This window comes from Lygodium microphyllum, chromosome 10 (genome assembly GCF_053477565.2).
Source record: "Lygodium microphyllum isolate KBCC chromosome 10, Lygodium_microphyllum_v1.1.10, whole genome shotgun sequence".
In the NCBI taxonomy this organism is placed as follows: domain Eukaryota; kingdom Viridiplantae; phylum Streptophyta; class Polypodiopsida; order Schizaeales; family Lygodiaceae; genus Lygodium; species Lygodium microphyllum.
This window is the reverse complement of record NC_141144.1, coordinates 27,398,164-27,426,038: the sequence shown is the minus strand read 5'-3', so window position 1 is coordinate 27,426,038 and position 27,875 is coordinate 27,398,164. Positions and strand designations below refer to the sequence as shown.

Genomic DNA, 27,875 nt, shown 5'->3' with positions numbered 1-27,875 from the left:
GTTTATGAGTAATGAGGAAGACAGATTCTTTATGAACTCAAGACTAGGTAAACAATTGAAACAAGAAACTGTGAGTACTCCTTTCCCTTCTTTTCCTTCAAACAATTTTATTTTCAAAAGTCAGAATGAAGTAGGTGCATCTTCATTATCATCATTTCAATTTAATGCATTTAATGGACAAAAGGAACCCACATTATTGTCAGAAGTGGAGCAGCGGTGGAAGCATAAACATGTGCTGAAATAAACTGCTGAAACACAAGACAAAAAGAGAAAAGAAAGAACACGATACAGATGAGAACTCAGATGTATGCACGGGAAATGGAATCCATATATCTGAACACGAGACAGTCGCATACAACAGTAAGTCACTGGCTGCGTGGGCACTGGCACTGGCTCCTCTCTCCACAGAGTCTGCAGATGGTGAAGATGAAGTGACTGACTGAGGAGGAGCCACTGAGTATAAATAGGCTGAAAAAGTGGGGAGCAATAATGCTGGTCGAACAGCATTTAATGCTGGCCGACCGGTGCATAAAATGCTCCACTGGCATAAAATGCCACACCAGAAAAATACCTAAAATACCTAATAAAAATGCCCAGCCCAGATCAAGCTCAGACTCACACATGAGCTGACAAATACTCTGCTAACACCCTCTCTCAGATCATGAGTGATCTGATACAATACAATAGTACAATGAAAAGGGATCAGAAACTATATAACATAGAACCACCAAGTAGAACCATGGATACCCAAGCAGTGGGTAATCAAGCCACCACCAAGGTGCCTCGGAGAGAACCTAATGTCGATGTCGATCGTACCAAACACCTGAAAATAGAGAAGATCATAGCATGTCTCTGTGTCCATCACCAATGTCTCGCAGTAGCATACAAGACCATCCTATCAAAAATGCCTCTGAACATAGGTGACCATGAATTCCCTGCCTTTGGCGAGACCGCCAAAGTGTCCCCTCATGTGAGCTCTAGACGAAAGCCTCCCGCCCTCTGTCAGAGAACCAGCTCATCATGAACCTGGATGTCAATCCCAGCTCCAGGATTTGATTCCGCCAGACTGAAGTCGATGCGTCAGGGACGTCCCTCTTTGGAACCTGTGCACCTGTATAAAAATATAGATGAGGCGCGGCTGCCCCATCTGAACACCCGCTCACACTCCCTCTCTGGCACAAGAGAGTCGTGAGGGATGACCTCATCACCACCACTAGAAAGCAGCCGAGGAAGGGGCCACCAAGCCCTTCCCGCGATCCGAAGAAGAGGATCCCTTCCGAGCCTGGGACTTCACCTTGGTCGGAGGATCGGAGTCGGAGTCTGATGAAGGAGAGGACTCATCGGTAGAGTCAGCATCTCGCTTCGTCGTCTGCTCCTTCTTCCTGGAAGCCGCTAACTTCTTGCAATCCTTCCGCAAATGTCCCTTCTTGCCACAGTGGTAACACTGGGCCTTCGACTTCTTCTTCCCGTCACCCCTCTCTAAAGCTACATAAGCCTCACCTCCATAATGTGCCGGAAGCCGCCCCTGTAATCTCAAGGATGCCTCATGCTCAAGAAGCATCGAGGTCATATGTGTAAAACTGACAGGAGTCGATGATGTCTGCGCCCGCAAAGCATTGGCCACTCCATCCAACTCCGGGGGGAGCTTGTAGAGGACCGTCCCAACGAGATGCACAAACCAAGCTTTCATGACAGCACTCCATGTGAGATAATCAAGTCCATGTAACTTATCATCAGTGGAAGTGCACGGAGGAGCCATATGGAGAGGATAAGAAGAGAAGTAGAGAAGAGATGGAATTTAGAGAGGAAACACAGCCAAAACACAAGCACAGACTACAGAAAAAGAGAGTTCACATGCAATAGAACCCAAAATCTGATCAATAGAAGACAAAATCTGCTGCAGAAAGTCAAAAAATCAGTCAAAAACTGCCAAAAACAGCAAAAACGGCCTGAAGGAACAGTCACCCAGCCACGAGAGATGCTGAATCAGCAAAACTCAGGCTGTAAACTGGAGAAAACAGGTAGAAAACTGTCGCCAGCAGCTGCAGATGAAAAACGCAGGCAGCAGAGGGTGCGTAGGCAGTAGAGGGTGCGGAGGCAGCAGGCGATGGCAAAACTGCAAAAAACGCAGGCTGAAAACAGCCCCAAAACAGGTCGCCTGGCTACGACAGCAGTCGTCTGATCAGCAGGGGTACAAAACAGTCCTGAAATCAGCAAGAAAACACAGCAGAAACACAAATCCTGAAAACTGATACCATGTCAAAAGTGGAGCAGCGGTGGAAGCATAAACATGTGCTGAAATAAACTGCTGAAACACAAGACAAAAAGAGAAAAGAAAGAACACGATACAGATGAGAACTCAGATGTATGCACGGGAAATGGAATCCATATATCTGAACACGAGACAGTCGCATACAACAGTAAGTCACTGGCTGCGTGGGCACTGGCACTGGCTCCTCTCTCCACAGAGTCTGCAGATGGTGAAGATGAAGTGACTGACTGAGGAGGAGCCACTGAGTATAAATAGGCTGAAAAAGTGGGGAGCAATAATGCTGGTCGGACAGCATTTAATGCTGGCCGACTGGTGCATAAAATGCTCCACTGGCATAAAATGCCACACCAGAAAAATACCTAAAATACCTAATAAAAATGCCCAGCCCAGATCAAGCTCAGACTCATACATGAGCTGACAAATACTCTGCTAACAATTATTTCCCACATCTACACCTATCACAAATCCATTTAATCTCCCTCCCATCCCACCCTCTTATTTTGCTACCACATCCTTTCAACCTCCATTAAGTGCACCGCATGTTGCATCTCATGTAGGATCACATGTGTTTTCATTCACCACACCAAGAGGTTCTTCAAACTTAGGCACAGCCATTAGGAGCTCATCTCTTCCTCAATCGGGTGGTGTTCCACCTTTTCTTCACACACTTTTGGAATCATTGCAGCCTAGGTATTCCCCCCAATCTCTTCCAAGTGTGGATCAGTTGGTCCAACAATTTGCCTCCATGGCATTATCTGGTGGACCCTCTGATCATTATGATGTGTCCTAGCCGTCATTTGGATAGGGCTTACGTGTCTTGGTGCCTGTTGAGCTAAAATATGCATTACTTGCTGATTAGCCTCTTAAACAGCCCCAAAACACACTAAAAATACTCTTTTAGAGTAAACCCTTAAAACAAGGAGCAGTTCGAGAGAGTTCAGTGTGAAAACCCTAAAACGGGGAGCAGTTCGAGAGAGTTTAGTGGAAACCCTAATTTTTGGGGCGCCCTTCCACATCTATAAATAGACAGACTGCCCCCATTCAGCCATTATCCTTGTTCGCACATTACACCAGCCCACACACCCTCTACTGCTGTTGGCGCCCAGTTTCCAGCCTACAGCCTGCCTCCATCTGCTGTCCAGCCATCATCGACTACAGCCACATTATCTTCAGCCTGTCGATTGCTATAGGCGACAGCTCTCAACTACTGGCGCCTGCTCCAAACTGTCCCAAACTACTGTTCAGCCTACTGTCCATCATCTCCAAGCAGACTGTGCATATATTCCAGCCTACGATCGGTGGTACACTACTGCATTTACCAGTTTTCAGCCTCCAGACTCCTGCGTTTTGGTGACCAGCGTGCTGCCATTCACTATTCAACACTCCTACACTCCGACTGGTGGTCACAAACTTGGGATCCATCTTCAATGGACATCAAACTCCGACATTGCTCTGCCCTTGAGCACACTGTACACTCTTACATTCATTTACAGCATTCATTCACTTCAGAGTTGTGTTCTCTCCCTCCCTTCTTTTGTTTGTGTCTGAGTTTCTGTGTTTGAGTTTTGAGTTTTGCATTCAGGGTTTAAGTTTTTGAGTTTTGCGTTTAGGGTTTGAGTTTTGCCCTCTATGTCTGTGTCTGTCTCTTTGTGTTTCTGTCGTGGTCGTACACTCTGTGTGTCCTCAGTGCAAACCCTAGCAGTTTCCTTCACATGGTATCAGATCCGCCGGTGCTCTTGTAAAGAGTATCCTGCGGATATTGTGGAGAGCTAGTCTTTGTGCGAGGCACACAATACGACTCGTAACTGAATCACACTGTCCCAAACACCTTCTTCTCCAGTTCCTATGATGTCTTATCAGGCTTATCCATCATTGGAGGCCCTGAAACGGCATTATGGACTCGATGAGGAGGATGACACTCTGACATTGCCTTGAACACACTTTTTGCTACCACATCCAGACCGGTTGGCGAGGCTGGCCACCTCTCCGATCATGGAGGACATACGGCATTCGGAACGTCTCGCGATCCATCTTTATCATCTCAGCCAGGTCCAATGTCAGGTTTGTACAATTCTTTTGTGTTGCATGCATCAAAACCCTCGCATGTTTCTTCTTTTGAGGTACAGGATCCGGATGGCTTTGCATATGTGAACTTCAATAGAGGGGGCCCATGAAGCATACGAAATTCAGGTACATCTACAGCTTCTGTTTCATTTGAACATATCACACACACTTCTCACTTCCCTCCCATCCCACCCTCTTCTATATCACACCTCTCATCTCCTTTCCAAAACCTTGGATTACACTCCACATCTGCATCATACACCCTAGGGGTTGGATCTTCCACCTCCGCTCCTAGCACCTTTTCCTTCTCAACCCCATTCTCTACCTCTTTGCATCATGGTACTTTGTTAGGGGCAATGCCACCCTTTAACACAGTGCCTCTCACCTTTCAGCACATGAGCACATCCATAACTCCTGGGACGACTGTGATGGGCATCCCCTCACTATCCCCAGCTTCACATCTCCCATGACCACTCATATGCAGGGGTTTCCATCCTCAGCTTATGGTGCGTCTTCACACTCTCCTTGGGTTACACCTACGCAGGGATTCCCATCTTCTGCTCACCGTGTTCCCATCCCACCTCCTTGGGTTTCTCATGTGGCTACCATGCCCATGCTTAGTCAACCCATCCCTACCTATGGATCCACCTTGCACACTACACACATGCCCAATGGACACTTTGGGGCCCATTCCCAAGTGTACTCCACTCCCCCATCCTACCCATACTACACTTTTTCACACTATCCATCTCCGAGCACTACCACTCCTATTGCAACGGCCAAGAATGCCTTCACGGATAAGACACGTTTTAATGGGTCGAATTTCACCACTTGGTCCAATTTCATGCAACAAGTGCTTGAGTCTCAGGGTCTTTGGGACCTCGTCATTGGTCTAGAGCCTATGCCGGACCCTCTACTAGCTCCCCTCATTACATCCGTCAATGAAGAGCCTGCAATCACAGCCAATGTTGAGCTAATGCAAGGATTGCTTCCTGAGTTGCACTCTCAATTGCGGCACTTCCCACTCGCATCACAGTGTTGGAGTCACCTTCTCGACCGCTATGCGGCTCGTGATCGTACTCCCCGCATAAATCTCGACTTTCAACTTCAAGAGTTCTCTATTAAGGAAGGGGATGATCTGAAAGTCAAGCTGGCTGAATATAGACGGTTACTTGCCGAGTTTGCCACCACTAGCTCTCCAAAGTCAGATGACGATCAGGTTACATTCTTCTTGAATAAGTTGCCCGACAAGTACTTCAATTTCATTCAACACATCATCTCTCAATGTAGATTGCCAACCTTCCACGAGTTTAAGTGTCAGTTCTTGCGTTGTGCGAGGCTGTATGATCAAGTCCACAAAAAATCCTCATCCCAGCCTTATTCAGAGCAGAGGGGGTTGGTTGCCTCTTCTTCGAGAGGGCCAACCACTAGTGGCAAGAACTTGCTAGATGCGAAGGCAAGCCAATCAAATGATGACTCCTCTTCCTCAGATGGAACCAAAGAATCTAGACCTATCTGGTAGCAACTCCCTAAGAAAAACCGGTTTTGCACACATTGCCAGAGAGCAGGCCATGTGGACAAGGAGTGTCGCTCCAAGGCCCAAGGTCTTCCACCTAAAAAGCCTCAACAGACCGCTGCGACTGCACAGTCCAGTGGGGCTATGCCTTCCGCTCCTCCTCCATCTGCTCCTTCAACACCCGTTGTTGTTGCTAGACATGTGGCTCGAGTACAGCCTCAACAGCCCATCTCTTTTACTACCCCTAAGGGACTGGTTGATTGGTCTGCAGGTTCCGATCCTGTTGCCTTCATGCATCTCTCTCACCTTCCTCCCCACCTCGTCAGGCGTTCCCTTCGCAGAGCCCTGCTATTGGACATATGCGATGGTAGCCACCTTCTTTGACTCGTATGCCTCTAGGTCCTTTTGAATACCCTAGATCAGTCTAGCATTCATTTTTCACACTCTTAGAGTCGAGCCCATAGGATTCATTATCCTTATTTTTTCCATTTTTTTATCTTCCCCTGCATTTTCTCACACACATATACATTCATTGCATTTATTTTGAGTTAGATTTTCTTTCTATTCTGTTTTGCTTTGGAGCATCTCACCACTAACCTCTGTGCTTGCAGATTCTCGTCTCTTTTGCAGGGTTTTGTCTTTCAGTGTAGGGCTAACTTACAGATTGCTTTGGTCCTCCCTGGGCTAGAGACGTGGGGATGTGCACCATTCCTTTCATGGTTTCATCATCCTAGGAGTGCTTGCTCTTCTTCCAACATGGCAATTTTCCATCCCAAGGCGAATCATACAGCATCTCTCTCGATGCTATCATGGCGGTGACTTCTACCTTGCTCTTCTAGTGGGGTGCTTCATCCACTTCATCTTCTTTCATTCCTTATGGTTCTTGACACCATATCAAGACTGGCATTAGGCTCCTGTTCCTTCTTTGGCATCTACATCCAGGTTGAGAGGGGATTGCTACCCTTCTCGGTATTCTACAGGCTTCAGCACTTTGTCTTCGGCATCGGCTTCTTCCCCCTGTTGTACCTTACCCTTTGCATTGCATGATTACATCATTCTTATACTAGGGCGCTTGGACAAGTGAACAATTTCCCCACGAGGGACACTGTCCAAGTGGCACCTGCTGCATGAGCATTCTTCAGCATATAGCATACTTTGCATCTCATTGTGCAGAGCACCACTTACGCAGATCCTAAGTTGTTTCCACCAACGGCGGCTGTTGTTAACACACCACCATCCTTCTTCATCAGATGGAGACCTTATCACCTATTTTTCCTCGTCATCGACACCCTGAGTGGATGTGCTAGCTTGTATTGTTTTGTGATGTGTTGGGTGTACCCTCCCTACTCCCGTCTTCAGGGTCACTATTACTCAATCGGCCGCATCCCACCAAATTTACTTCACTTATTCAAAAAAAAAAAAAATCCATGTAGTTCCATCCGCCTTTGTAGGACTTGATAGGCCACTGGGCAGCCGATGTGCACCCTTTGTCCGATGCCCTGTCCTCACTGGGGTGACTACTTCGATTCCCTTGGTAAGATAACCATCGCCTCTGTAGTCTTAGTAGGCCATTGGGTAGTCGACGTGCACCCATTGTCCGATGCCTTGGCTGCTTTGGGGTAGAACGCCTTGGGGTACATAAACATCACAATGGCTGGCCTAACTTTTCAGCTTAGTTTTGGGCCTGAGAGGGGGTGTTGAGCTAAAATATGCATTACTTGCTGATAAGCCTCTTAAACAGTCCCAAAACACACTAAAATGACTCTTTTAGAGTAAAACCCTAAAACGGAGAGCGATTCGAGAGAGTTCAGTGAAAATCCACCCTAATTTTTGGGACGCCCTTCCACATCTATAAATAGACAGGCTGCCCCCATTCAGCCATTATCCTTGTTTGCAGGTTACACCAGCCCACACACCCTCTACTACTGTTGACGCCCAGTTTCCAACCTGCAACCCACCTCCATCTGCTGTCCAGCCATCATCGACTGTAGCCACATTATCTTCAACCTATCCATTGCTATAGGCGACAACTCTCAGCTGCTAGCACCTGCTCTAGACTGTCCCAGACTGCTGTTCAGCCTGCTGTCCATCGTCTCCAGGCAAACTGTGCACAATTTCCAGCCTCCGATCGGTGGTACACTGCTGCGTTTACCAATTTCCAGCCTCCACACTGCTGCCTTTTGGTGACCAGCCTGCTGCCATTCACTATTCAGCACTCCTACACTCTGACTGGTGGTCACAGACTTCGGATCCGTCTTCGGTGGATGTCACACTCCGACATTGCTCTACCCTTGAGCACACTGTACACTCTTACATTCATTTACAGCATTCATTCACTTCAAAGTTGTGTTCTTTCTCTCCCTTCTTTTGATTGTGTTTGAGTTTCTGTGTTTGAGTTTTGATTTTTGCGTTTAGGGTTTGAGTTTTTGAGTTTTGCATTTAGGGTTTGAGTTTTGCCTTCTGTGTCTGTGTCTATCTCTTTGTGTTTCTGTCGTGGTCGTACACTCTGTGTGTCCTCAGTGCAAACCCTAGCAGTTTCCTTCACAGTGCCTCCACCTCCATCGGCACCTTATGGAAACATTTGTGTTCCAATGTCTCAATCGGCACTCATTGGACACTCACAACCTATTTTAGCCTACCCACCTCTTCCCCCTCCTCCTTTTCATCAGACACCACCACCACCACCACCATCATCTTATCCTCCACATCCATCTTGCCTCACATTCCCGACACCTCATGGTTCCACCTCATCTTTCACCAAGCATGCATTCAATGACAAGACTCGTTTTAACGGGTAAAACTTTACAACTTGATCGAACTTGATGAGACATATCCTTGATTCAGAGAACCTATGGGATCTTGTGCAGGGGTTGAAACCCCAACCCGATCCTTCAATCAGTTTCATATGAATAAACCCTCAGAGGGGACTCTTGTTGCTCATTCTCGAAAGGGGTAGCAAGGGAAGGGTGAACAAAATCAAACTTCAAATCAAACTCAAAATCAAAATCAAAATCAAGCAAGGGAATCACAAGGAAACTCTCAGTCTCAACTCAAACCCGGGTGGCAAAATGTACCTAAGAAGAATAGGTATTATCAACATTGTTAAAAGGCTCGCCATTTTGACGAGGAGTGTCGATCAAAGGCAAGAGGCATAGCACCAAAACCCAAGTCACAGACCCCCACCCCTCAGTCGGGCAACCCCCATCAACGGAGGCAGGGTGATGGCAAGGGGCAGTGGAAAGATCAAACTCACACTACCACCAGTCAACCATCTAAGTCAACAACTCCAAAGGGCTTGTCTAACTAGTCTGCAAAGGCCCACATCATCTCCGTAGAGACATCCGATGCGAGTCTCGTTCACATCTATGAGTTGCCTCCTGATGAGGTTACCGCGGAGGCCTACTCATCATAGCCAAGCATATCAGCGCCTGTTTGAATTGTGAACAGTGGAGCTACATATCACATGACTCCTATAGAGGACATCTTTCGTACCCGAGCCCTTGCAATCCGGCGGGTCCGCATAGGAACCAACTCCTCAATCAAGATCCAGGCTCAAGGTTGCATCAGTTTTCCCACTGACAAGGGTCCAGATCTCTCTTCGCTGGACAATGTATACCATATCCCTCAGCTTGGGGTAAACTTGTTATTTGTTCAACAACTTTGCCGGTTGGGGCGAGTAGTTTTCTTTACAGCGACCACAATCGAGGTCCTTGACTCTCAAACTGGTTTAGTGATAGCTCGCTGTGAGGCACAATCTAATAACCTATACCACATGGCCCATTTTCTTACCGAACCGACAGCTAAGAGCTCCATGTTTCATAGCTTCCAAGCATTAGCCACATCTCGAGAGCGTACGAACAATGGGTGTCTTTGGCATTTTCGCCTAGGGCATCTTAGCTATGACTATCTTTATGAGTTGTATCACCGTGAGATGGTTGAGGGTCTTCCTTGCCTGAAGCTAGCTCAAGATATATATAAAGCATGTCAGTTCGGAAAGTAGCACTGTATCCCATTCCCTCAACAATCTACACATAGAGCTGAGGCGTCTTTAGGTTGATTCATGTTGATCTTTGTGGGCACACATCCACTACCACCTTGAATGGCACACTATACTTCTTTTTAATAGTGGATAATTATTCAAGATACATATGGGCGTACTTCCTCAAGCATAAGTCTAATGCTTTCACATATTTCTCTACTTGGGTATTGTTGGTTCATAACCAGACACGTCGTTGTGTTGGTTGCATAAGGAGTGATAGCGGTGGTGAGTTCTTCTCCCATGAGTTTTCCAAGTTTCTACAACAACATGGCATCTCTCGCCAGCTCACCTCTACCAACTCTCCCTCTCAGAATGGAGTCATAGAGCGTCGGAACCGGACAATCATGAAAATGACACACAGGAAACTTCTTTGGTTAATTCATACTAGGCGAGACTTAGCTTTTACTTAGTCAACATTCTCAATCAGTATTTCACAATACCTAGGATGTCACATTGGATTGCATGTCTTCATGTGTTGCCTTATTTACGGTGTACTTATTCTTATGGCCTTACTTATGGTTCTGGTTTATGTTTGCAAGGGTACATTGGTTCTGATTGGACAGGAGATCTTGACACCCGGCGTTCCCATGGCAACTACCTCTTCAACCTAGGCACACCTCCCATTTCTTGGCCCACAGCCATAAACAAGAGACAGTGGCAGCTTCCATCACCGAGGCTAAGTATAGGACTCTCTTCGATGGCACCACCGAGGCCGTCTACCTGAGGAGCTTATGTTGGAAATAAAGGCCCTCGTGCCTTTAAATGTGCTCGAGTATGAACACACCCTTAGCACTTGTACTTACACATATATATCTATCTAAAAACCTAAAGTGGTACACTCGTCATTGTACCCAAAAATCGTGCACACTCTCTACTCTGGTCTCTCTCACTCTTTCTGTCTCTTCGCCCATAAGGAACAATGACTGTCTCGATCATCGTGCCGACCCGTCACTACAAACAGGTATCAAAGCTGCGGTTGAGGCGTTCATACCTCTCGGAGTTCAAGCAAGACAAGCGAGCAAGTCGTGAGGTCGTTTTCTGACACCTAACAAGCAGTCAGTCGTCATGCAGCTGACGTGTTGACAGTTGGATACAAGAGCTGTAGCCGTGGTATCAGGCAACACTTTCTCTGCAACAGGACTGGACGGCGCCTTGACGGACGGCACTTGTAAAGCAACTGACGGGTGACTAGCGCAACAGGGACAGGGTGTCGGGCAGCAGCTAGCGAGCTACACAAGCGACGAAACTAGTGGCGGCCTCCACACGCGACGGACTAGCTAACGAGACGTTGGCTCTGATGAACCACCAGCAGCGACCTGCATAGCGGATAAACGGACCCATCGTTCAACCTTTTTTTTCCCTTCAAAATTCTTTTTCTTGAAGTTCTCCTACCAAGGGTTCATGCGGGGAGGCACACCTTGAAATTTTCGTGGAATCCAAGCCCAGAAATTTGGGGCTTTTCCCGAGTTTGGGGATCTTAACACAGAACTGGATAATCTAACTCAAAATTTGCAAAGTCGGTGCACATTTGCTCAAGAATTTTGGGGCTCTTTCACATTTTAGTGAAATTCTTTCAATTATCACTAAAATCAGTGCACGCAGGACTTGGAAAATTCGGGGATTTGTCCAGATTTGGTGTGAGCAAGATGCAACAGTGATATCTGTCTTAGAAATTGTAGGAATTTGTGACATTTTGCCTCCAACATTTAGGGCTTTTCATGTATATGCACAAATTGGACTAAAATTTACTCAATTTCTCAACATTGATGCACATTGGACCCCATGCAATTTGGGGCTTTTGCAGAGTGAACAAAATTTGTGCATCATTTGGTCATTTTTATATACATGCAGGTTCAATTCCATATAATTTGGACATCCAACACTTGGAAAATTTGGGGGTTTTGCTGAAATTGCTCTATTTTGGCAAAATTGGCATGTTCTATGCATGACAGAGAAAATGCAGATGTGTGGTTGATGCTTTGAGCACAAAAATTTTGGGGCTTTTGACCGTTCATGTCAAATTTTATGCCCGTGGGTACATGTACAACAAATTGCAGCTAAAATTTGGGGTTTCTCATGCAATGTGATGCATATGCCCTTGGAACAAGTGTAATCATTTGTAGAATGTTGTAGCACATGGTTTGGTGCTTCTGAAAATTTAATTACAGATCTGAAGTCTGTGCTTCTACGTGGTCATTTATTGCTGGTTGGTACTTGTTTGTACCTTGGTCACTTGGGTGACAATTTCGGCCTGCATTTGCTGATTTTTTTGTCACATTTGGGCTGAAAATCATGGCTGGCAGAAGTGACAGCATTAATCTCATGCACATAAAGAAGCTTGAAGGAGCACATAACTTTGCAGTTTGGCAAAAACAGTGCTACAATATCCTGCTGCAAAAGAAGCAAGCAAAGCCGATTAAAACCAAAGGGGCAAAGCCCACGGACATGGAACAGGAAGATTGGGATGAATTAAATGAGCTTGCACGTTCAACCATCGAGCTATCGATTTTTTATGCCTTGCTGTTTAACATTGAAGGTTTGGATTTTGTATATGCTATATGGACTCGACTGGAAGAACTGTATGCACAGAAGAGTGCTGCAAGCAAAGTGTATTGGCTGAAAAAGCTTATGGATTTGCGTATGAAAGAGGGTAGAGCAATGGATTTTGTGATAGTAAAGGGATAAAGAGAGACCTCACTGCCCCTCATAATCTGCCCCAAAATGGAGTAACAGAGCGTATGAATTGGACCATATAGGATAAGGTCCGTACCATGCTGCCTCATACTGCATTACCCCATGGTTTTTTAGCACAGGCTGTTATGACAGCTGTACACTTGATTAATCGGTCACCAAAGAGGTCTTTGGGGGGGAGTTCCCCAAGATGCGTGGTCGGGCAAGCCACCTTCATATGCTCACCTGAAAGTGTTTGGATGCGAGACTTTTGTATACATTTGTAAAGAAAAACGCAACAAACTTGAGCCAAACTCATGTAAATGCATTTTCCTAGGATATGGTAACGAGGGTGAAATGGGATATAGACTATGGGATCTCGAGAAAAGAAAAGTAGTATGCAACAATGACGTTATGTTCCAGGAAGATCGCATGCATAAACAACCCGAAAAGACTGAGAAGGTCCATAGGGTTGTATTCTGGGGAGAAATACCTTTTGGACAGCAAAATGTGCCCATTGTACAGCAACAAATACCTGTTGTAAATGAACCTATAAATGCAAAAAATATGCTGGAAATGATCAGCCAGCTATTGCTCATGATAATGAGCCACTACATGTGCAGGAACAGCTAGGATAGCAAGCAGTTAATGCTGATTTGCAAGCTGAAATGCCAGGACAACAAGCTGAAAATGCTTAACAGTCAGCAAACAATGATCATTGGGTTAGGAGATCGTCTAGGGCTATTAGACAACCTAATAGATTTGTTCCTGGTGCAAACAATGTGGCTGATTATGTCATGTTGACAGACTGTGGTGAACCATCTTGCTTCAAGGAAGTAATAGATAGACAAGACAGCAAGAAATGGTATAAAACCATGTTGTTAGAGATGGAATCTCTTGAGAAAAATGGCACTTGGGACTTAGTGTAGTTGCCTAAAGGGTAGAAAACACTTCCATGCAAATGGGTTTACAAGATTAAGGTCACTTCTGGTTCCTCACCAAAGTAAAAGCGAGATTGGTTACAAAGGGATACAAGCAAGAGCATGGAATTGACTTTGATGAGATCTTCTCTCCTATAGTCAAAATAATTACATTGAGAACCATTTTGAGCTTGGTTGCAGCTGAAGATATGGAGCTCATACAGATGGATGTAAAGACTGCATTCTTACATGGTGATCTGCATGAAGACATATATGCAGCAACCTGAAGGGTTTGTTGAAAAAGGGAAAGAAAAGATGGTATGTTAGCTGAAAAGGAGTTTGTATGGGTTGAAACAAGCACCAAGAGAATGGTATCATAAATTTGATACATTTATGCAATCTCAAGGTTTCCATAGAAGTCAAGTGGATCACTGCTTGTACACCAAGAAGGCAGCAGATGACAGTCTGATTATCTTGGTTCTGTATGTTGATGACATGCTGATTGCTAGCAGGGATACTCATGCCTTGGATTCACTGAAGCAAAGTCTTCATGGCAGCTTTGAAATGAAGGATCTTGGTGATGCAAATCACATTCTTGGCATGCGAATACTCAGAGATAGATCAAAAGGTTTACTCTATCTATCTCATCTGGAGTATTTCTCCAAGGTTTTGCAACGTTTCAATATTGGGGGGGGGGGGGGGGGGGGGGCGGGATTTTGGGGTTCCATTGCCTCCATATGCGAAAGTCAGTGCAAAGGACAGCCCTACATCTGATGATGAGAAGGCTGAAATGACCAAGATACCATATGCTTCAGCTATTGGCGCCGTTTGATGTATGCTATGGTTGCTACACGTCCTCACATTGTCTTTGCAGTGGGAGTGGTTAGCAAATACATGGCAAACCCTGGCAAAAAGCATTGGGATGCAGTGAAAGATATTATGAGATACCTCAAAGGCACAAAGGAGTTGTGCATCTGCTCTGGAAAGCAGAAGGCATCTGTTGTTGGCTTTACAGATGCAGACTATGCTGGTCATGCGGATTGTAGAAAGTCCACTTCTGGGTATGCGTTTACTTTCACAGGAGGAGCAGTCTCTTGGATCTCCAGACTACAAAAGTGTGTTACATTGTCTACTACATAGGCAGAGTATGTGGCTGCCACTAAGGCATGCAAGGAGACTTTATGGCTTTCACGTCTGGTGGAAGAGCTTGGTATTACAAAGTTATCTGTTCTCCATTGTGATAGTCAGAGTGCTATCATGCTAGCACGGAATCCTGTCTTTCATGCAAAGACAAAGAATATACAGGTGAAGTACCACTTCATTAGAGATGTACTTGACAGCAAGAGCATTGAGCATTAAAAAATACATGCACCCATGACAAGCGATAAATCGAATCCTGCTGTCAACTACTCGGGAGACCCTGTATAGTGAAAACACAGCTTGCAAAGGCTCGGGACAGCTGCAAACTGCTCCAGGAACAAAGCAACATTCACAACGACATTGAAATATGTACGGTTCTAATGCCTTTTGGTTGATCTCACTGTGGGATAGTTGTCACTTGCCTCTATCTATACCGACAGTTCAGACCACTATGGCAGCTGAGAGAAACCCGGAGTTTCATACTTGCACTAAGCACATTGAACTGCATTATCACTATGTCAATAAAGGCATCATGTAGGAGTGATCCGCTTGATATATGTCCCTACACACAAGAACTTGGTAAACATGTTTACAAGGCTCTTCCAAGAGAACAATTTGAAGCCACCTACAAGACTTCAGGCTTATCACCATTTGGGGATTAACCCATCATACCATGTATATCTTCACATCATTCACTCCATGGTCCACCCAAAAGGTCTCCTCTAACTCTCCACATCTCCGACGTGCTACTAGAGCCCTGGCATGCCAAACCAAGTACCAACTGCCAAACTCCTATTAGCTACAATTCATAGGAAGAGGGAGATGATGAGATCTTTCTAGGCATGAAGTTATCACTCAATCCTCTCCAAAATCTGTTAAGAAAGGTCCTGAGATACCCTCTCTATGCCATTGACAATTAGCTCTGCTCTAACCCTGCTCATCACTATCTTCCTCCCCAACTTGGTTGTGTAGCTAAAGATAACTATGCCACATGGTCTATCAAGGAATGGGTCTATGCAAACCCGCTCTTGGGTTCCACTGTGGAACCTGTAGGGGCATCCTCTAATAGGCCTGTTGAGCAACCAAAACTTGCCTCTAAAGTATCATAATTTCCTGGCATCCTTCGGCTCATTAACACATTCCCAAAGAGGCATTTTGGGCATTTTGTGCAACGCTCTAGGCAGTTGAACAACACTCTAGAAATTCTTCTAGCTCCAACAATTTCTATGAAAGGGACTCAATGCACACCACTCTGTATCCCTTTGCATCTCCAAAGAGTCGTTATGCATCTTTCGGCTTATTAAGATATCCCCAAAGAGGAATTTTACCCATTTTGTGCACTACTCTAAACAGTTGTACAATGCACAAAAGATTCTTCTGGCTCCCTGTGGCTGGCTGTAATGCACTATTATAAAGATATCTTTAACTTCAAGGTAAATCAAATTAAACTTATTGAATATGCAAATGTAATCAGAAGGATATAATCTGGTTTTCCTTTAGGTGCGATGATTTTGCTGTAAAGACCCTTGTCTGTCAACCCATAAGAGTTGAGAGTTGTGGTCTCTTGCGGATTGATAAGCCTCAGAGTACTAATGAGTTGGCCCTCAATACCAGCAAAGGAACCCAAAGGGCACAACTTGTAGCCATTGGTGGTGTTACACATCAAGCCATTTTAGAGTAATTTATCCAAACAGCTGTAGCTTTCAAGTATGAATACCCAACTTAGGTAAAGGCCTCTAAAGAATTAGTGCAAATGTAACACATTTCTGGAATTGTATCCCAAGGGCTACATGGTAATGTGTAGGTTGCTTTAGCCTTAACAACCCAAAAAGCTTCAAGATATTGTGAGTGATTGGCTTCAATCCCAAGGATAGGAACCTATAGAACCACATTCAGTAGTCCTCAAAGAACAGTGTGAAACACATTGGAGTTGAGACAACATCGTTGATCTCAAAACCCTTACCTCCACACACCCACTTGTATTCCCAAGAGCATAGCGCTAGGGCCTGGGACAGAGGCTTATTGCAGTTAGGATTTTGTACCATTCGCTTATGTTCCATAAAATCAAGTGTATGGAACCCCATCACTCTATGTAGCTAAACCAACAGAAAAATATGAACAAAACAACCCAGGTGATCTGGCCACGATGGATGATCTTACAAACTTCAATACCAAAAGCAAATCATACACCAAGATAAAGTTCCAGCACCCAAAAATTCACTATGGTGTTAAAACTCAAACCTGTAAAAGTGGATCATCACATGGTGTTAAAACTCAGACCTGTAAAAATTCACTATGGTGTTAAAACTCAGACCTGTAAAAGTGGATCATCACATGCATGGTCAACGATCCTCCCCCTCGCAATCAAGCAAAGCAAGTGTGCCTTGTGCACTAGCTCGGCAAACTCCTGTACATGAAATTCTGATCACAAAACAGCAAAGTGAAAATCTAGGTAGTCTTAAGCATCAAGTAGAGCTCTAGCTTTTCATACCTTATCCTTGGCAGTAGCTCTTCTTGCATGGCGTCTTTCCCCTTTCTTTTCTGATGTTTGAGGTGTGGTTCTGTCAACTTCTATACTTATCTCCCCTGTCCAAGGCCTATTTCCAATATCTTCTCCAATGTCGGCATCATCATTTCTAAAGCCAACCTCCCAGTCTGCATCATCCATAAGTGAGTCTCCTTGAAAACCAGTTGTGTCCTTCATGGGCACATTCTGTGAACATCTTTGTTGAGTTTCCAAACATCTACGAGGATCCATAACTAGCTCTGTCTCACTGGTCTGGAGATGGGCACTCGCTAAAGAGGATTGTCCACCTGGGCCACCATCTTTGACCTCTTCTAATGTTGAAGCTATTGCTCCACATATCAAGGTGTCACCAGAGCTGGCTTGTGTGCCATCATTTCTCTTGATTGTCATACCTTTTCTTTGATAAAATAGGCTTGCCTCTTCCTCCAGTGCCACCAGCTGCTTAGCCTGTTTCTGCAAAGATATTATTCTGAGAATGTCGTAACTCTCAACTAAATTAATGAAAAGGCAGCTGTATTACAATTCTCTCCAGTCAATGGTGAGTAAATATCTATTTTTTGTACTCTGCCAACAACATAAGAATCGTTTGAACCTTCACAAGCTGGAACACCAATAAACATAGCTTTCCCTTTGAACTCAACTCAGTGAAATAAGTCTGCACATGCATGCTTACTCCTTTTCTAGGATTCAGAAAGTCCCCAGCTCTCTTTGATCGTTCATTTGCTGCAGCTCCCCTCACAGTAGCACGATCTAAGAGCTTGCCCACATCTTGCTTGGATGCTTCTGCTAAAGTTGCTGCAAGTGCAATGAAAGTTAAGTCGTATGTTGTGACAGAGACATGTGCTTTAGTCTAACAAATATGAAAAGGAAAGAGTTTGTGTATGTGTTCAGTAGAGTGTTGCATGCCTAAATGCAAACAACTTAGCAGAAACCAAGGATGTGCTAGTTCTAATGGCTGCATTCAAGCCTATGATGAGTCTTACAGTTGTTTTCAAACCATCATGGCACCAAACAAGCCCACACATACAGTTATCGACACTCTGAAATATCCATCTCCTTTGACCTCTGTTGATCACAATCAATCAACAACATCCAGTCTATGCAATCTATCTATGTCTGTGCGCTCTTCCTTCTCACGCTCAACTATTCCATTTTTATTAACATCTTTGTGTCTCTCTATATGTCTCTATCTGTGCCTCTCCAAACCACCTCCATAAACTAAACTACCCTATTTCCATTAACATTTCTGTGTGTCTATCTGTGCCTCTTCAATCTACCTCCATAGATTCAATTATTCTATTTCCATTAACATCTTTGTATGTCTCTATCTATGTATCTATCTACACCTCTCTAGTCTACCTCCATAGACTCCCCGACCCTATTTTTATTAACATCTTCATATGTTTATGTGTGTCTCTCCCATCTACCTCCATAGACTGAACTACCCTATTCCAATTAGCATCTCTGTGTGTCTACCTAGATTACCTTGACACACTCAACATACATTTAGCTAAATTGTGTAATCAACTCATACATCTTCAACTTGACCTCATTGTTAATTTAAAAAATGACTTTAGGTAAGAAGGATGAAAAACTGTACATTCGACCCCCATAAAGCTCGAGGAAAAAACCCATTTTTGGTGATATAGATACATTCCGCATGGATGTGCTTTAACACTGTTTCTAACATTTTTTTAGACTCCATTCCTTTCATACATTACTAACTTATAGAAAATAATTTCACAAAAGAAGTCCATGCACACGTGTGTGTGTGTGTGCGCGCGCGCGCGCGCGTGTGCATGCACATGCATGTATACACAAGTGTATTGTGAGGCACATGAATGATTTTTAAATATGCCAAGGTCCTTACAGTGTTTGCCTGCATTACTTATCTCGTTGGAAGCCTCTTTCATAGGAGCATGTAAGTTTTCCAAAACATCCTTGAAATCTGTAATGACAAAATATACATGAGCACCCACAATCTGCACTTCTGTGCTAGCACACTACACCCTGCCACATTTCAATGCATCTACTAATGAAGATGACTGATTTCAAGTATCTCAACCCTCCAACTGTGATATTAACTCTAAAGAGGAAAGAGGAGAATGTAAGTTTTTCCAAACATCCTCAAAATCAGTGATGACAAAATATACAAAGCACCCACAATGTGCACAGTATGCCAATACACTACACCCTGCCACATTTCAGTGCATCTACTTGTGAAGATGAATGCCTTCAAGTATCTCAACCATCCAACCATGACATTTACACTGCATGCCTATATCCCACATGCAGCTTAACATGGAAAGAGCCCATTGACATTCAATCAACGAAAGAGTTCAACAAGAGCACTTCATATACTCTCAAGTCAATGATCACCAGAAAAGCAGGTGTAACACCTTGTTTGCAGTTACCAAACCAACAAAATACACACAGAAAGAATATTGACGGCTGAAACCTGAATTCTAAGCAAAGTACAAACTACCAGTAACATGAAAGCCCAGGCATATGTATGCATTGAAAGATGGAGGATGGGTACAATGAATAATTGCCCCAACTGCTGAAAATGTAGACTCACTTTGTCAAAAAAAGCAAGAATACAAAGACTGGGCTCAATGTTATTAATGCAGTCTAGATTGCACTTGGTTGTTATGTGGGAACTTGATACTTAGATGAAATGAAATGTAACTGAATCAATTAGGGTAAAAGTGTGTGATAAGGTGGCATTCAGGACACTCCCCAGCAGGCAGCTGAAGGATGAAAGCAGATACATATTCTCTCTAAAGCATGGGTGAGGTGAAGATATTGCCCACGCCTTAATATTTGAGCTACGTATTTGATCGGCTTACCTACATATGGCACAAATAATGAGAATGGCAATGCCTTTTCTTGATCACTCGTTCTGCTAGAGGATCATCCCCTGAATGGGCAGCAGCAGGCCAAGTGCAATTGGGCAGCACATGCATTATCCAGGACAAAGCGGGCGGCCAGCCGGCCAGTATGGGCAATCTGCTAGGCAGTCAGACAGCAGATTGGACAGGTAGCTGCACATTTATTGCAGCAGGTCAGCTACTTTCAGGCTGGCCGACCTGATCATTATGTTATTTTCCTGCTGGCTATTTATAGTCTGGACCCATGTGGCCTTGTACATTCGTCAAAGGGAGATTGTAATCTGGAGCTAAGTACACACTTCCATCACTCACCCTTGTATATACTCTGCTTTTGAATTTCAGTCTTCAACACATGCGCATGCGCGCGCACACAAAATGCCAATATTTACATCAGACCATCAGGTCAGCTAAAAAAACAGAACAGACACAAATCAAGCCGAAAGGCCTCTAAGACCATAACACGCAAATATCACATAGAAAGGACAGCTGGAGTGGAGCAAACAATATCCAGCCAAGGAGCAGCAATGTTAGGAAGAACCAGGTCAGCTGAAACCATAGAGGAGATCTACCATAACACACACACACACACACACACACACACACACTCTCTCTCTCTCTCTCTCTCTCTCTCTCTCTCTCTCTCTCTCTCTGTTCATGAAGAAGCTTAAACACTCGCACACACTTGTGCATGCCTGTGCGCACGCACACGCACACACACACACACTCTCGTGCACGCCTGTGTGCACGCACGCACACACACACACTCACAGACTTCTTTGCAAAGGAGACTTAGAAGACTTCAATACAGTTACAGCCACAGTCCACACGAGAGCCTCTCCCACTGCCACAATCCACACACAGACAAGGAGTATTGATTGATCGAGCCATTCAACTTAGCCAATCCAGACGTCCTAGGCCTCAACACAGACACTGACGATACCTTTGTAGGCGGATACAGGGGATTATTGCTCGGGCTAGAGTAGGCCCTCCATACCCACATGAGATTGTACCATTTGGAGCTCATTGTTACTAGATAGAGCTCTATGTTTACACATAGCCATAGTTAGTTTCCTTTCTTATTTTGCTTTGTGCTACATATTTTGCCCAGACAGATGTACCATCATACACATGATTGTAACTCATGGTCTCATAGGTCATTTTGGCCTTTTGTAGACGTTAATATATCATTTCATTTCATTTCTCTCCCCTTGGCCCCCCAATTCCGCTCTTTCTCTAAGCCCATGCATTCACCATCTCTCAAGTTATCTCAGTATTTTCTAGCAATTTGAGCCATCAAACGAAGAGATTTCATTCAATCTCTGCTATAAACCCTAATTTAGGGCAGAAATTAGGGTTTTGACAACCGCTTCAAGATGTGTGCTCAAAATTGAGGACCTAGAACTTGAATTCTAGCAACTGAAATTGAGAAATCTCAAGGAGATTCAAGAGGCCAACCAAGCAATATCAGATTTGGGGCTAAATTTGTCTTTCAAGGAACAAAATGAAGGCCAATCCCTGAGCAAACCAAGGAGCAAATTGGATTGGAGGCTTGTTGGTCAGTTTTGACAATAGAGGCATTTGGATTAGCAGAGGAGGTCAGAGGATCTCAATTATACTCCATCCATTTGCAATAAAAGTTAAAGAAATACTGCAAGGGGCACCAGTTTTGGGGCCAACAAGCTGTCCAATGTCCAAGGTTGTATGGTAAAGTGTGCATTTTCAGTTTACATGAATTTTATACTCGTTGTAATTAGTCTTAAATCAGGTTATCACCACCCTATCCGAGAAGGAAGGCTGGTTTCATGGTTCCATCGCCGGGATACCATCAATTCCCTTGAATTGGTGGGTCTGAGGTACCTAATTGAAGGTCAGAAGCTTTGCTCTAGTGCTGAAATTGTATTCAGCTGAGCATTACAACAAGAATATCTTCAGCTAGCAAGATGAAATCAAGCAGGGATGATGCCTCTCAATCTGAAAATTCACAAAGTGTTGGGAAAAATGCTATGTCTGATCTTGCACAAGGCACACAAAATAGATAGCAAGCTAATGATGTTGGTTTAGACCAAAATGTGGGTCCTTTTAGGCCTACAAAAGCTGATTACCAGCAAGAGCAAGAGAAATTTAATGACCAGTTTAAAGATCAGCTAAGGACGGCAGCTGAAATGTTTCATCTCAAGAAGAAACAGAACTGGAGAAAATGTTGATAGGGAGAGAGCCTTAGAAGAAAACCTTACAGTGAGAGAGCTACTCACGAAGCGATTGTTGAACAACACTAGCGCTGAGCAAAGTGGGGCAGCCTTGGCAGTATCATTGCTAGCCGGGCTAGGAGTCACCCCAAATACCAAGAGCCAAATGAAGATACCCATAATGGCCAAGAAAATGGATAAATATCAAGCAGACAATGACCTCTACAGTTTCATCGAGCAGTTTGAGCAAGTGTGCGAGGCTAACAACCTCATGGACCCCGCTCAACAAGCACAAGCATTCGGACTTTGCTTGGGAGACAAGGGATGGACTTGGTTTACTAGTCTAGATAATGCCGAATGCAATAACTTCACCCATCTAAAAGATCTCTTCGTCAAGAGATTCTCAAAGAAAGGATACTCTGATAACCTCATTGTTAAGCTCATGAATTTCAATCAAAGAGACAAAGAGGACATAGGAGACTTCATCACACATGTGAGGAGTCTCTACAAGAGGATACCTACAATTGAGAGACCTCGACTACTCAGGTTCAAGAGGCTACCTTTGGGAGCTCTTTGGCACCCCAGATAACTTCTTCGACACGACCGGCGGCACTTCCTATTGAGAACCCCTTCACCCGCAGTTTGCGTTTTTGTGTTTCTACGTTTTGCGTTTAGGGTTTACAGCCCCAAAAAGGGGTGTCATCCTAGACTGACTATGCCTATTTATAGGCCACTCTCTCATTCATTCCTCACGGCTGATTCATTCAGTCCGTCACCCCTTCTCTCCAGCCTCTCCACTACCCTCACACCCCTTCAAGAGGACATTGCGCTTCGTGGTTCATGGCTGTCTTCATCATCTTCCTTGTGCTACAGCACCCATGTGTTGAGAAACCCTTCACCTGCAATTTGCGTTTTTGCGTTTCTGCGTTTTGCGTTTAGGATTTGCAGCCCTAAAAAGAGGTGCCATCCTAAACTGACTATGCCTATTTATAGGCCACTCTCTCATTCATTCCTTACAGCTGATTCATTCAGTCCGTCATCTCTTCTCTCCAGCCTCTCCACTACCCTCACACCCCTTCAGGAGGACATTGCGGTTCGTGATTCGTGGTTCGTGGTTGTCTTCATCATCTTCCTTGTGCTTCAACACCCTTGTTCCCTTGTATCACATTCACTCCATGATTCGAAACTTCATCATTCCATTCATCAGAGTTTCTTCTCTCTCCTCTTCCCTTCTCCTGGTACGTCATCTTTTGACATGGTATCAGAGCTGGATCTGCTCAAACAGCAGCAAAGATCCTCCACTCTAGTGAAGGCAAAGACCAGTGGCGGGTTTGGTATACACTTCCCTTCTTCTTCCGCTGCATCAAAATCTCGTTTTTGCAGGTTTCAGATGTTTACAGGTTACTATTCACACCCCTTTCGCAAAGGACATTGCAATCTCAGTTGTCCCTTGCTGTTATCTACAGTCTAGCGCCTTTTTCCAGCTCTCCACACACTGATTGGTACTATTTCTGCCTAGCGACTGACTGTTGATCATCTGCATTGCTGCTGTCGTACAGCCTGCGTCAGAAAACTGCTGCGTTTGCAGGCCCCAGCTACCGCCCTAATAGTTTTCTCTCTCCTGCTGCAGTCACTGCAATTTTTCTCCTGCAGGCTGTCTGGCCTGCGTTTTTAGTATTTCTCTCTCCTACAGGCTGTCCTGCCTGCATTTTTAGTCTTTCTCTCACCTGCTGTCTGCGTTTTTAGTCTTTCTCTCTCCTCACCTTCGTTTTTCTACTGGTTGAAACCTCTTACTGTTGGTTGCATTCTCCTCCCATTGGCAGCTCACTTCCAACCCTTCCACTACCCTCCCACCCCTTGAGGTGGACAATGCGGTTCGTGGTTCATGGTGGCTGACCTCTTCCTTCTTCAGCAAGGCACACTGATATCCATGGCTTCTTTACCAACAGATGTCCAGACTACTAAGTGTTCCTACTGTGACATCACTAGACACACCACCAATGCTTGCCAACTTCGACCCTTGCTTCCCACCCCCCCGGAGTATATGTGTCTTCCACCAGGCACTCCTTGTGCCACCTCTCCTTTCTGGGCCATAGAGATCGTTCTGCATCGGCTATCAAAGTACTATGCTCAAGGCAAAAAGACACATCCAATGCGCACTAAGTCCTTTCGAGCACATGGAGGATCAATTGGTGCTACGACCTCCTGGAGATCGTCGCAATGCCAACAACAGGACATTTCAGAGTCCATGATCCATGAGTTTTTGGATTCCCTATCTACTTCAAAGGGGGATGTTATTTCTTTGTCCTCAGAGGAGCATCTACTTCTTCGACATCAACAGGGGCCCCTCCACCTCCCACCTCAAAGGGGGAACCTACTCCACATGAAGTTCTTCACCCATCCTCTACTTTCTTGGGATGGCTGTCTTCGACCAGTCATCTCTTCTACTAATATCCACGATCTTCAGGTACCACCTAGATCAGGACCTCGGAGGTTCAGCCCCGACTTGGTGACGAGGCCTTCGTATTCCTTCCAGCATGGATGCACGGAGCTAGTGGCTTCTCTCCCGAGGTTGAGTTTCGGGTTCTCCAATTTACTCTGTCTACTATTCTTTACTACAGGTTCCCTTTCTGGTGGAATTCTTGGATCTTAGGGACCCTCTACATATTCTTCCTCCTCTTCTCTTCTTGCCTTGGTCACTTGGTCAGCATGGAGCCACCTCCCGAGATCGAGTACGGGCATATCCTTATGGTTTTCGGGACCACATAAAGCACATAAAGTCTGACTTTCCTCCTATGCATTACATGTTTTCATCATCTTTGTACTAGGACGCTGGGGCAAGTGAACAAATTTCTCACGAGGTACACTGTCCAAGTGGCACCTATTGCATGAGCATTCTTCAGCATGTCGCATTACATCTCCACCTCACTCTTCTCTTGTTTCCCTTTTTGGGCCTGAGAGGGGGTGTTGAGAAACCCTTCACCCGCAGTTTGCATTTTTGCGTTCCGCGTTTTGCGTTTAGGGTTTGCAACCCCAAAAAGGGACGCCATCCTAGACTGACTATGCCTATTTATAGGCCACTCTCTCATTCATTCCTTACGGCTGATTCATTCATTCCGTCATCTCTTCTCTCCAGCCTCTCCACTACCCTCACACCCCTTCAAGAGGACATTGCAGTTTGTGGTTCCTGGCTGTCTTCATCATCTTCCTTGTGCTACAGCACCCTTGTTCCCTTGTATCACATTCACTCCATGATTCAGAAGTTCGTCATTCCATTCATCAGAGTTTCTTCTCTCTTCTCTTCCCTTCTCCATGTTTGCCGAGTTCACTCCATGTTCCTCCCCACCAACCCTACTGTCTCATTGGTACATCATCTTTTGACACTTCCTTCGTCATCAGACATTTTGGAATCCGTGATCCATGAGTTTTTGGATTCCCTATCCATGAGTCCGTGATCCAATTCAGTCTGTCTACTGTTCTTTAATGCATCTTCTTGCGTTGGTCACTTGGTCAGCATGGAGCCACCTCTCGAGATCGAGTACAGGCATATCCTTATGATTCTTGGCACCACACAAAGTCCGACATTCCTCCTATGCATTTCATGTTTTCATCATCTTTGTACTAGGCGCTTGGGCAAGTGAACAATTTCCCCACAAGGGACACTGTCCAAGTGGCACCTACTATATAAGCATTCTTGACCATGTAGCATTGCATCTCCACCTCACTCTTTTCTTGTTCCTCTTTTTGGGCCTGAGAGGGGGTGTTGAGAAACCCTTCACCCGCAGTTTGAGTTTTTACGTTTCTGCGTTTTGCGTTAGGGTTTGTGTTTAGGGTTTGCAGCCCCAAAAAGGGGTGCCATTCTAGACTGATTGTGCCTGTTTATAGGTCACTCTCTCATTCATTCCTCACAGTTGATTCATTCACTCCATCATCTCTTCTCTCTAGCCTCTCCACTACCCTCACACCCCTTTAGGAGAACATTGCGGTTTGTCGTTCGTCGTTGTCTTCATCATCTTCCTTATGCTATGGCACCCTTGTTCCCTTGTATCACATTCACTCCATGATTCAGAACTTCATCATTCCATTCATCAGAGTTTCTTCTCTCTTCTCTTCTCTTCTCCATGTTTACCGAGTTCACTCCGTGTTCCTCCCCGCAAACCCTATTGTCTCGCTGGTACGTCATCTTTTGACAATGTGTGCTATCTTCAAGAACATGCTCAAAAAATGGTTGAAAGTATTCATCAACGACTTGTGTGTCCACACCAACTGGGAAGAGCACTTGGAAAAGCTATGAACAGTCTTTGAACGGTGTAGGCAATACGGTCTCTCACTGAACCCCTTAAAGTGTTAATTCTCGATGAAGTATGGTTATATTTTAGGGTATGTTGTGTCAAGGAACGGGATAGCCACAAACTCCTCGAAAGTCAAGGTAATTGTAGACCTTCCTGTCAAAAGTGGTGCAGCAATGGAAGCATAAACATGTGTTGAAATAAACTACTGAACACAAGACAAAAGAAAAGAAAGAACACAATACAGATGAGAACTCAGATGTATGCTCGGAAAATGAAATCCATATACCCAACTTGAGACAGTGCAAAAGCAAAGTGAGTCACCGGCTATGGAGGCACTCGCACTTGCTCCCTCTTCCCAGACATTGTCAAGTGATGAATGAATGAATGAAGAGGAGGGAGCTTGACAATAAATAGGACAAATAAGTGCCAAAATTATGATTGGTTGGCCAGCATTAAATGCTGGCCAACTTGCTGCAAATAATGCCCAAACCTCAATAAACAATGGCAAAAATGCCTAAATAATCACTGAGCCCAGTCTACTGTACCACAAGTCCAAACTCAACCATGAGCTGACTAATCTGCTAACACCCTCTCTCAGATCATGGGTCATCTGATACAATACAATATACAATGATAATGTCGCATCATAGTACATACAACAATGTCCATCATAGTAGAACCATGGATATCCAAGTAGTGGGTGCGCAAGCCACCACCAAGGTGCCTCGGAGACAACCTAATGTCGATGTTGATCGTTCCAGCTCCCTAAAGATAAAGAAGATCATAGCAACTCTCAATGTCTGTCAACAATGCCTCTGATGTAGTATACGTGACCATCCTGTCACCAATGCCACAGTGAAAAAATGACCATGGATTCCCCTTGTTTGGCCAGACCGACAAAGTGTCCCCTCATGTGAGCTCCAGATGAAAGCCACCCACTCTCTATCAAGTAACCAACCCATCATGAACCTGGATGTCAAGGATGTCCCTCTCTGAATCCTATGCATCTGTATAGAAATATGGATGACCCGCAACTGCCCCATCTCACCACCCTCTCACACTCCCTCTCTGGCACTGGAGAGTCGTGAAGGATGTCCCTCTCTGAATCCTGTGCATCTGTATAGAAATATAGATGAGGCGCAGCTGCCCCATCTCACCACCCTCTCACACTCCCTCTCTGGCACTGGAGTCGTGAGGAATGACTGCATCACCACCACTAGAAGGCGGCTGAGGAAGGGGCCACTAAGCCCTTCCCACGATCCGAAAAAGATCCCTTCCACGCCTTGGACTTCACCTTAGTTGAAGGATCGGAATCAGAATCTGAGGCAGATGACAACTCGTCAGAAGAGTCAGCATCC

General features: G+C 44.9%; 1 protein-coding gene across 3 annotated transcripts in view; it reads right to left on the bottom strand.

Annotated features, from left to right (window-relative positions):
- The window catches only part of RAD4 (DNA repair protein Rad4 family), a 160,763-nt gene that overhangs the window by 119,482 nt on the left and 13,406 nt on the right, over positions 1-27,875 (bottom strand). For 2 of the 3 annotated variants that reach the window (XM_087686125.1, XM_087686127.1), the window contains exons 2-5: positions 19,019-19,096; positions 17,822-17,943; positions 17,113-17,601; positions 16,936-17,028 (exon numbers count right to left, since the gene is read on the bottom strand). In XM_087686125.1, the coding sequence (XP_087542251.1) occupies positions 16,936-17,028; positions 17,113-17,601; positions 17,822-17,943; positions 19,019-19,096 (782 nt within the window). The remainder of the gene's footprint in view (positions 1-16,935; positions 17,029-17,112; positions 17,602-17,821; positions 17,944-19,018; positions 19,097-27,875) is intronic. The other variant, XM_087686126.1, reaches the window with a different exon arrangement.